This window comes from Lycium barbarum, chromosome 10 (genome assembly GCF_019175385.1).
Source record: "Lycium barbarum isolate Lr01 chromosome 10, ASM1917538v2, whole genome shotgun sequence".
Classification (NCBI taxonomy): Eukaryota; Viridiplantae; Streptophyta; class Magnoliopsida; order Solanales; family Solanaceae; genus Lycium; species Lycium barbarum.
This window is the reverse complement of record NC_083346.1, coordinates 117,397,611-117,406,699: the sequence shown is the minus strand read 5'-3', so window position 1 is coordinate 117,406,699 and position 9,089 is coordinate 117,397,611. Positions and strand designations below refer to the sequence as shown.

The 9,089-nt window shown below is 34.3% G+C and overlaps 2 protein-coding genes across 2 annotated transcripts; one reads left to right on the top strand and one right to left on the bottom strand.

The window, feature by feature from the left end:
* Window positions 1-486: 486 nt before the first annotated feature.
* Window positions 487-3,123, top strand: LOC132614230 (NAC domain-containing protein 2-like). The gene is made up of 3 exons (XM_060328640.1): window positions 487-818; window positions 1,564-1,838; window positions 2,328-3,123. Exons 1-3 carry the CDS (start codon window positions 641-643, stop codon window positions 2,802-2,804), a joined length of 930 nt encoding a protein of 309 aa, XP_060184623.1. The 5' UTR covers window positions 487-640; the 3' UTR covers window positions 2,805-3,123.
* Window positions 3,124-4,900: 1,777 nt separating this feature from the next.
* LOC132615000 (uncharacterized) lies at window positions 4,901-8,460 on the bottom strand. The gene is made up of 2 exons (XM_060329554.1): window positions 7,522-8,460; window positions 4,901-6,473 (listed from the first exon to the last, which is right to left on the bottom strand). The coding sequence occupies exons 1-2, from the start codon at window positions 8,296-8,298 to the stop codon at window positions 5,076-5,078; spliced, it is 2,175 nt and encodes a 724-aa protein (XP_060185537.1). The 5' UTR covers window positions 8,299-8,460; the 3' UTR covers window positions 4,901-5,075.
* Window positions 8,461-9,089: the final 629 nt, after the last annotated feature.

Below are 9,089 nucleotides of genomic sequence, written 5' to 3'. Positions count from 1 at the left end.
TATTATAGAGGTGGTTTTTATAAAAAAGTCCGACAGTATTTGAAAATTTAGTTAACTTCAAGTTCTTCTGTACTAAAAAAAAAAAAAAGTTCTTACAACCACAAACTTCTTATATTTTGAAAAGTTAAACACATCCGTATAAATTAACAAAGACGGATTAGTATTTGAGAGTCACAAAATTAACCGAGTCATTTAATTTGGATATGAAAAGTCTAAAAGTATTTTCAGATATTTTAAGCTTTGTCTAAAGATATTTTTATGATATTTTACGATTTTTCTTTAATGAATAATCAAATTCAACATATTGTAGCATACATAATATAATATAATATAATATAAAAAAGTGGTCGACATAAAGGAGTGGTCCTGCTTCTGCTGTCTCTCTCTACAGCAAGGTTTATTTTTTAATTATTACACACACGCTAGTTCCATTCGACCACGTGCAAATTCACCGCCCTGTTTTTTCCCTATATATACACTTGACACCCACAAATACTTTGTGGTCAAAGAAAGAAAACAAAGCAGCAACAGCAAGCAGATAAGAAAAATTATAAACAGAGGAAAATTAAAGCAGATCTTGTCGAATAGAAGTGAAAGAAAAGGTAAAGGACATTACCGAAGAGTTATTACATCGAAGGAAATGATTAAAGGAGTAGCGGGAAATCAGCAATTAGAGTTACCAGCTGGATTCAGATTTCATCCAACAGATGATGAATTGGTGCAACATTATTTATGCAGGAAATGTGCTGGACAGTCGATTTCTATTTCAATTATAGCTGAAATTGATCTTTACAAGTTTGATCCATGGCAATTACCTGGTAATTTTTTTCCTTCATCTCTTTCACTATTTTCTTAGCAATAGCAATAACTTATTTGAGATATTTTAGGTCGGACTTTTTAATGTTAATAATTCAAGTTTTCTGAGTGATTTTGTGATTAAAAAATTAGTTTGATAATAATTTTATATAAATTTACTTAAGTTGAGTAACTTTTTGTGTAATGAAAATCTGTTTCTACAATCTATCTTTCATGTTAAACAATTTCTATTGATTGTGAATAAAATGATTACCTTTCAAGAAAAAAATGTTCTGCTTCCTTATAGCTTGTTTGATTTAAGCTTTGTGAAGTTAAAAAATACTACGAGTACTTGTTTTTTAAATTAAAAAAAGTTACTCTACTTTTTTAGAGAGTTAAATCGTTTTATCAAGTTTTACGGAAAACATAAGTACGTGTGAGTAGCAACGGAAGCTGGAAAAATATTTTTTCCTCGAAAGCGTTTTTGAAAAATTGACCAAGAACAAATTGCTAATTTAATATTGACAAAAATATTTTTCAAATCAATTCGCAAAACATAAACAGCTACTCTTCAAAAATCACTTTCCAAAATACATAGAAAATTATAAAAACTTGTTTAAACACATATTTAATGTTATTCTTAAAATCCGCCCCCCCCCCCCCCCCCCCCCCTCTACTTTTGTTAATAATAAGTGTCTTTTTTCTATTTTCATTTACAATCATCTACTTTTTTCCTAATATTTTTTTTTTTTTGGTTAATAAATGCAGAGAAGGCAATGTATGGTGAAAAAGAATGGTATTTTTTCTCACCAAGAGACAGAAAATACCCAAACGGTTCAAGGCCAAACAGAGCAGCAGGAACCGGTTACTGGAAGGCAACTGGAGCTGATAAACCTGTTGGAAAACCAAAGACATTAGGGATTAAAAAGGCACTTGTTTTCTATTCTGGAAAAGCACCTAAAGGAATAAAGACCAATTGGATTATGCATGAATATCGACTTGCTAATGTGGATAGGTCTGCTGGCAAGAACAATAACTTGAGGGTACTTTACTTGCTCTTTAAATCTTTACTTTAGTGTTTTTTTCTCCTTTTTATAAGAAATTAGGCATATGAATTAGTAAATATTTATAATTATTACTCATCTGAACAAAAACTAGCGAATTCACGTGAACCCACAAATAACATTGAGGATCCACCTATACTCCCATCTATATTGATTTATTGGTATACTTTCCTTTTTTTTTTTAGTTTGCTCGAAAAAGATTGACATGTCTCAATATTTACAAATAATTTAGTTTAAAATTTTCAAACTTTTTTACGTTTAATGAGATAATTTATGATCACACTGTAAATCACAAGTAACTCCCTTTGATGGTTTAAAAAAAAATACCATATAATAGTAATTGTTTTGAAAGAAAAACTTAATAAAAGGTTTTACTATATAAAATGTCAATTTTTTTTTTCTGTAATTTATAAATGCAATAATACAATTATGATTGCTTATTAATTATGTGGTTACCATTCATTGCAGCTTGATGATTGGGTATTGTGTCGAATATACAACAAGAAGGGCACACTTGAGAAGCATTACAATGTGGACAAGGAGAGTGCGAGTTTTGGGGAATTTGAGGAAGACATAAAACCAAAAATTTTACACTTTGCACAAAGTGATGAGATGGTCACACAATTAGCACCGGCGCCGATGCCGCCACGGCCACAAATGATGCCGCCAAGTGACTACTATCATTTCGAAACGTCCGAATCTATGACTAGAATGCATACGACTAACTCGAGCTCTGGCTCAGAGCATGTCTTGTCGTCATGTGATAAGGAGGTTCAGAGTGCACCCAAATGGAACGGCTTCGGAAACACCCATGATTTCCAGCTAAATTATTTGGATGATTTACTAAATGACCCTTTTGAACCCCAAGTGCAACAACAAAATTGCAACATTGACCAGTTCAGTAATTTCCAGGACATGTTCCTATACATGCAAAAACCCTACTAAAATTGTATAAATCATTGGATCTAATAGATTGTGATCCATGACTTTTTCTTAGTTCTTTGGTTGTGGGTCAACTTTTTATTAGGTTAGATAAGCACAAAATGCAAGTCAAATTTGGTGGGCTATAGCTCAAATGAGCTTTGATAAGCATAGCCAATAAGCCAAAGGACAATATAGAAGGCTTATGCCACTAAGGTACATGTAAAACAAATGAAAATTTGTTAATATCAAGTTGTCATTCTTCAAATCTCAGTGAGTACGATTTTTCTGTACAAGTTTGAAAAGAAAAAAGAGTAATATTAGCGGAATTCTTTTTTTACTATTATGGGAGATTTACTTTCGATGGTGAAGTATATGTTCTTTCCCTCTAATTTGTCTCATACTATTAAGAACTATCAAATCTCAACCAGCAGAACTATTCCATCAAGGTAATATACAGCAGATTGAGGGGTACCTATGCAAAGATCCAGTGTTAGAAGCTCATGTGCAATAATCAAGGAAGTCCTAAATGATTATTTATTCTTTATTTGGCTCTACAAAGGAAACTATACACCAAAATAGATTGATAAAGTGGGGCAGGAACTAGGAACTACAGTCTGACTTGTCCATTGTGTAAAGGAGCAGATGAAGACATTCAGCACTTGTTAGCAGTTGTCTAGCAAAAGATGATAACTTGGCAAGGTATTTCAAAGCCAGTACAGGGATGGATAGAAGAGCAAAGCTGAGCCAAGAACCATGCAGCAGGAAGCAGCTCAGGAGCAGAAATTTACTGAATGACATTAGCTGCACGTGTTTACTACTTATGGCAAGCAAGGAATCAAGGCCTGTTCCAGAGCAAGAAGAGGACAGAGGAGACTCTACTCAGGCGATCATACAAGATATCCATTGAAGAGGAGCACCAATACCTCGACTAGCAAAACTGTTTGAGAGGCTTAATTTTTATCCTTAGATAGGATGTTTTTCTTGTTGAGTTTATTTAATGATGTTTGAAGTACTAGAACTGGGGCTTTCGATCTAGGGGTCCTTTTTTGACACTCATGTATATTTTTTCCTGCTAATGCAATATGCCAGTTACCAAAATATGCCACTTCAGCCTTTCTATTATGATAAAACAGATTTCTAATTCTCTCAGTCCTTAAACCATTCATCAACCACAAGTCTCGTGTTGTATGACTCATAATATAGCAGACAATCATTTCAAATCAATAATAGCATATAATCCAATGTCTTGATCATGTAGACTGGATTTTTTCTCGCAAGGTATGTCACAAAATTGATTTGATAACACTAACAGTGACGAAGACTCTTGTCTGCATATAAAATAGACTAATGTAACAAACAAGAAGGCAAGACATCTTAAACCTAATGATTACTAAGTTTTTCGATTCTCTTTTTCATACAAAACCACCTCATACATATGAAATTTGCATGGTCCTTGATATAAAATGGAAGAGTAAGTAATGAAAAGAAAGTACGTACATAAGGAGGAATGGCGTCACGTACCTGGAATTAATCTACGTTTGTCCCTTAATTAAGTGCCCATCCCCCTGTACCATAATGCAAGAATTGCTTGAAGAAGGGTTTTTGAGGAAAAAATATTGAATAAGAGGATCAATTGAACACCACCTATCACAAATTTACTAATTTCAACTCAAAATATTGGGGGGGGTTCAAATTACAACTTGCTGTCTTCCAGCCAGGGTAACAATGGGTCTACAACACAAGATTCATTTACAATATATGGCCTTCGTTCAGCACCATCTGCGGCTGCAACTCTTTGTTCCCCTTTCACACTCTTCTTCCCTACTCTTTCTCATTGAAGGATGCAATTTTGTATGTATGACTACCTTGCAGAAACAAGTCTAACATTTTAGAGTCAGGACTGAAATTTGCTTGAGATATGTCTTTGTCTGCACTCGTTATACCATTTTTTGTAGTCGAAAGGAAGTGGACATGATGAACTTTTCAACGTCCAATTTCTCATAGTGACGACCACAAAGGCATTAAGATGAAATTAGATAATTAGCACACTAAAAGAAATATCCAGAATAACAGCCAAAACAAACACAGAGAATAAGGATATCAGGGCAACTGACTAGTTTTACTAATATGTGCATATATCATTTTGATGGAGAGGAATATGCACATATATCATTTGTCATTATCATGTTGACTAAGACCAAAAGTTGCAAGAAGCTTACATATTACTTACATATTACTACTATCTACAGAGTCCTACCCAAAAAATCTTCTTGCAGTTTACAAACTTTCAAACTATTCATTGTCATCCCCCGTTTGATATATACGGAGATCGTCCAAACTGCTGAACTCACCTAAAAGAGATCCATAGTTATCAATGATTGGTAAGCCCAGTTTCAGTGAAAAGTTCACTTCTTTGCCACCTGGAAGTTGCACCCATTGTCCCGTCCACAGATCTGCATCCTCATTTGGCATATTGCTTTGCAACTCGGCCTCCTTTGATCTCTCAGCGTCGAATTTCATATACTGATTAGCATGGAAAGTTTCTTCAGCAGTTGATTTGGGCTGAAATGCTTCACAATTTACATGGCCTTGATTGACATTGACTAATTTCTCCTTCCCAACTTGCTTCTCATGAATTTTCTTATTACACTTCTTCTTTGGCTTGACTAGTTTCTGAAACTCGAGCTTCTTAGATTGATAAGCCTGAGAAGCCTCTTCATACGTGCCAAAAGTCCCCAACCAAATCTTTTTCATACTAATGGGGTTTATAATCTCAGATGTATACCTCCCCCACTTGTTCTTGTTAACCCCAACGATACATGTTGTTTTGGGAGAATCCATTTTTTTATTTCCACCCACACTAGCAGCATGTAAGATTTGATCACAATGCTTTGGTTTATTCTCCTTTTTTCTCTGCCTTAACATATGAAACTCAGACTTCTTGGACAAATAAGCTTGTTCAGCCTCTTCAACAGTGTCAAAAGTGCCCAACCAAACTTGCTTATGCCTAATTAGGTCTCTAATTTCAGCACCAAATTTCCCATTCTTTTGCTTTCGGATTCCACGTAAGCCTGACTTGGATTTAGGATTTAATGTTACATTATTACGCCCATCATCAGATGATTTAGACATTAAACATGAGGTTTCTTTAGAAGATTCTACACAAATTATGGGTTCTTTCCCTTGATTTACCTTTACTACTTTCTCATATCCATGCATGTTTGAGTTAATAATGCCTTTGGATGCCTCTTTACCAGGCTCAAGAGTATCCGAGCATACCTGCTTTTTCTTCAAATGGTCTTTTTTCAATATCCCCATGTTTTGCGATTCAACACCAAGTAAGGGTCTTTTGTCACAGGAAGATATCTCCCTAATAAAGGGCATTTTTCCATAATCAGCTTTGCTTCTTTTAGGAGCACCACTTTTTTTAGTCAAATTTGAGCTTGGGGATTGATTACAGGCCTGATTAGCTGTAACTGGTTGAGCAAATTCACATTGCTTCGCCAAATAAGCCTTGGAAGCCTGTTCAGCAGTGTTAAAGGTGCCCAACCATACTCGCTCATGCCTAATTGGGTCTCTAATTACAGCACCATATTTCCCGTTCTTTTGCCTTCGGATTCCAAGTAAGCTTCTCCTCTTGGCTTTAGGATTTTTCATTACAGTATTACACCCATCAGCTGATTTTGTGCCCTGGACATTAGACATTAACCAAGAGGTGTCAGTGAAAATACCACAAATTACCGTTGACAAATAAAATAAGGAAAAATAAAATAAAAATTCTTCAGGCCGAAGGTGCGGATATCTTGCTCTCCTTAGGGAGATTCAAGCCCACTGCGGTATAATCTTCACCGGTCCAGTAGTGTGACTCAACAGCCCGAAAACACCGTATAACTCAACAAATACTACAAATATTGGACAAGATGTTGAGTCCAAAGCTACACCAGAAGAACACCTTCCTTCGACATAAAAATACTCTTTTATAGTGAGTTGGAGACTTAAAATAAATATATTTTTTTCTCTCAACTCTTTTTTCACTACCCACCAACCTCACTTTTATCATGCAAACTGCCCTATTTTCTCACACATTTCTCATACACAATACAATATTTTTCATTGCACAACTCATGGAAGAAACACCTCTCTATAAATAGGTGTAGAATTATTTCATAGAGTAAATTAGGGACTAGAGGGATATTAAGTGAGGTAAGAAAACTCTTAGTGGGGTAATTAGGGTGAAACACGTCATAATGGTTGCATAAGTTACCCCAAGAAATAATAGCCACTTTCACCATTAACTCATACAAATTAATATTACTATTTTGCTATTAAAATGCATTTTTGCTCCAACATGAGGCTTGTTTAGAAGATTCTACTCCCTCCATCTCAAAAATTATTTGTCATTTTTTTAAACACGCCTTTAAGAAATAAGAAATAATATTAATTAGGTTTGTATTTGATTAACTTTACTCTTATTTATGTCTAAATTATAATCTCTCTCCATTAAATATAATATTTAATCTATTTATGTGTCATCTCCATTAATGCCGATATTCTGCTAAGGGTAAAATGGGAAAAAAATAATTAATTGTGCCTTGGAACTTTTAAACCAACAAATAATTTGACATAACTATTTTTAATAACCACGACAAATAATTTGAGAGGGAAGGAGTACAATCTTTATGGGTTCGTTAAAGCCTTTGGATGCCTCTTTAACAGGTTCAAAAGTATCTAAGCATACCTGCTTTTTCTTGAAAGGGTCTTTTCTCAATCTCCCAATTTTTTGCCATTCAGCTCCAAGTAACTTTTCACTGAAATTTGTCTCCCTAATAAAGGGCTTTTTCCCATGATCAGCATTGCTTCTTTCAGCTGAATTTGAGCTTTGCGCTTTGATCATTGAGCTTGACATTTCATCAAACATGCGTTGGGCAGAAGCAGGGACTTGATTAAGTTGAGCAAATTCACGTTGCTTCGCTAAATAAGCATTAGAAGCTTCTTCAGCAGTGTTAAAGGGCTTTTTGCCATGATGGGTTTTGCTTGTTTTAGCAGCACCACTTTTTATAGTCAAATTTGAGCTTGGCATTTCATCGAACATGTGGTGTGCATAATCAGTGGATTGACTAAAACCATGATTTTCAAGTTGAGCAAATTCACATTGCTTCGCCAAATAAGCCTCGGAAGCTTCTTCAGCAGTGTCAAATGTACCAAACCAAACCCCTTTTTCCTTAATCGGGTTAGTCGAATTTGAGCTTGGCATTTCATCAAACATGTGTTGGGCATAATCAGTAGATTGATTACAACCTTGATTAAGCTGAGTAAATTCACGTTGCTTCGCTAAATAAGCCTCATTAGCTTCTTCAATAGTGTTAAATGTACCCGACCATACCCGTATTTTCTTAATCGGGTCCCATTTTTCAGCAACATACTTGCCTGATTTCCTCTTTCGAACCCCAGAAAAATTTGGGTTTTTTGCATGTTCCAAATCGATGATTTCAACTTTAAGTGGTCCTTTTTCCATGGCGAATTACTATGTAAAATAACTATGCATTTAACAAAAGGGAAATTGGGTATGTTGGGATTGGGAATGAGCATATTGAGAGTATTTAGCCACTGAGATCTTCGTACAATTACAGTGACACTTGTCCCTAAGAATTGACACATTTAACAATGTGAGAGACAAATGTTAAAATTATAAGCCATGGTTAATATAATTGATGACAAAATATGGTGGGAAATTCAATCCTAAGTTTATACTACCTCCATTCACTTTTACTTGTCTATTTTAAATTTTTTATACTATTTAAAAAATAATAATTAGAGTATATAATTTACCAATATATCCATATTAATTGATGTATATTTTATTGGATTTGAATAATAATTTGAAGTAAATAATTACTATTATGGGTAAAATAAGAAAAAATAAATTGTCTTCTTTTGATATGCTAAAAGTGACAAGTAAAAGTAAAAATCTATTTTTAGAATACTGAATAAGTAAAAGTGAACGGAGGAAGTACTTACTTCGTCCCAAAATAAGTGTTACTCAGCTTTTTTCATGCTCATTAAAAATAATAATAAATACAAGTTATATTTTAGGGATAAGGTATAGAAACACACCTAAATTATGATGAAATTATTAGTTACACATCTGAACTATACGAGAGTCCTATTACGCTTGAACTTTGTGCGGATAACCTATTACCCTTAAACTTATTAGTTTTTGTATTATTTACCCCATTCACTAATTAACTGATAAAATAAATAAGTTAAAGGATACCATGTGCATACGCGCGCCTACTAAACCAAAAA

What these genes read in the sequence shown, in the direction of transcription:
- LOC132614230 (XM_060328640.1), top strand. Translation starts at nt 641, where the DNA reads ATGATTAAAGGAGTAGCGGGAAATCAGCAATTAGAGTTACCAGCTGGA. An exon ending in TGATCCATGGCAATTACCTG is followed by an intron (nt 819 to 1,563) that starts GTAATTTTTTTC and finishes TAATAAATGCAG; the next exon opens with AGAAGGCAATGTATGGTGAA. An exon ending in GCAAGAACAATAACTTGAGG is followed by an intron (nt 1,839 to 2,327) that starts GTACTTTACTTG and finishes CATTCATTGCAG; the next exon opens with CTTGATGATTGGGTATTGTG.
- LOC132615000 (XM_060329554.1), bottom strand. Translation starts at nt 8,298, where the DNA reads ATGGAAAAAGGACCACTTAAAGTTGAAATCATCGATTTGGAACATGCA. An exon ending in ACCCTTTCAAGAAAAAGCAG is followed by an intron (nt 6,474 to 7,521) that starts GTATGCTTAGAT and finishes TCTAATGTCCAG; the next exon opens with GGCACAAAATCAGCTGATGG.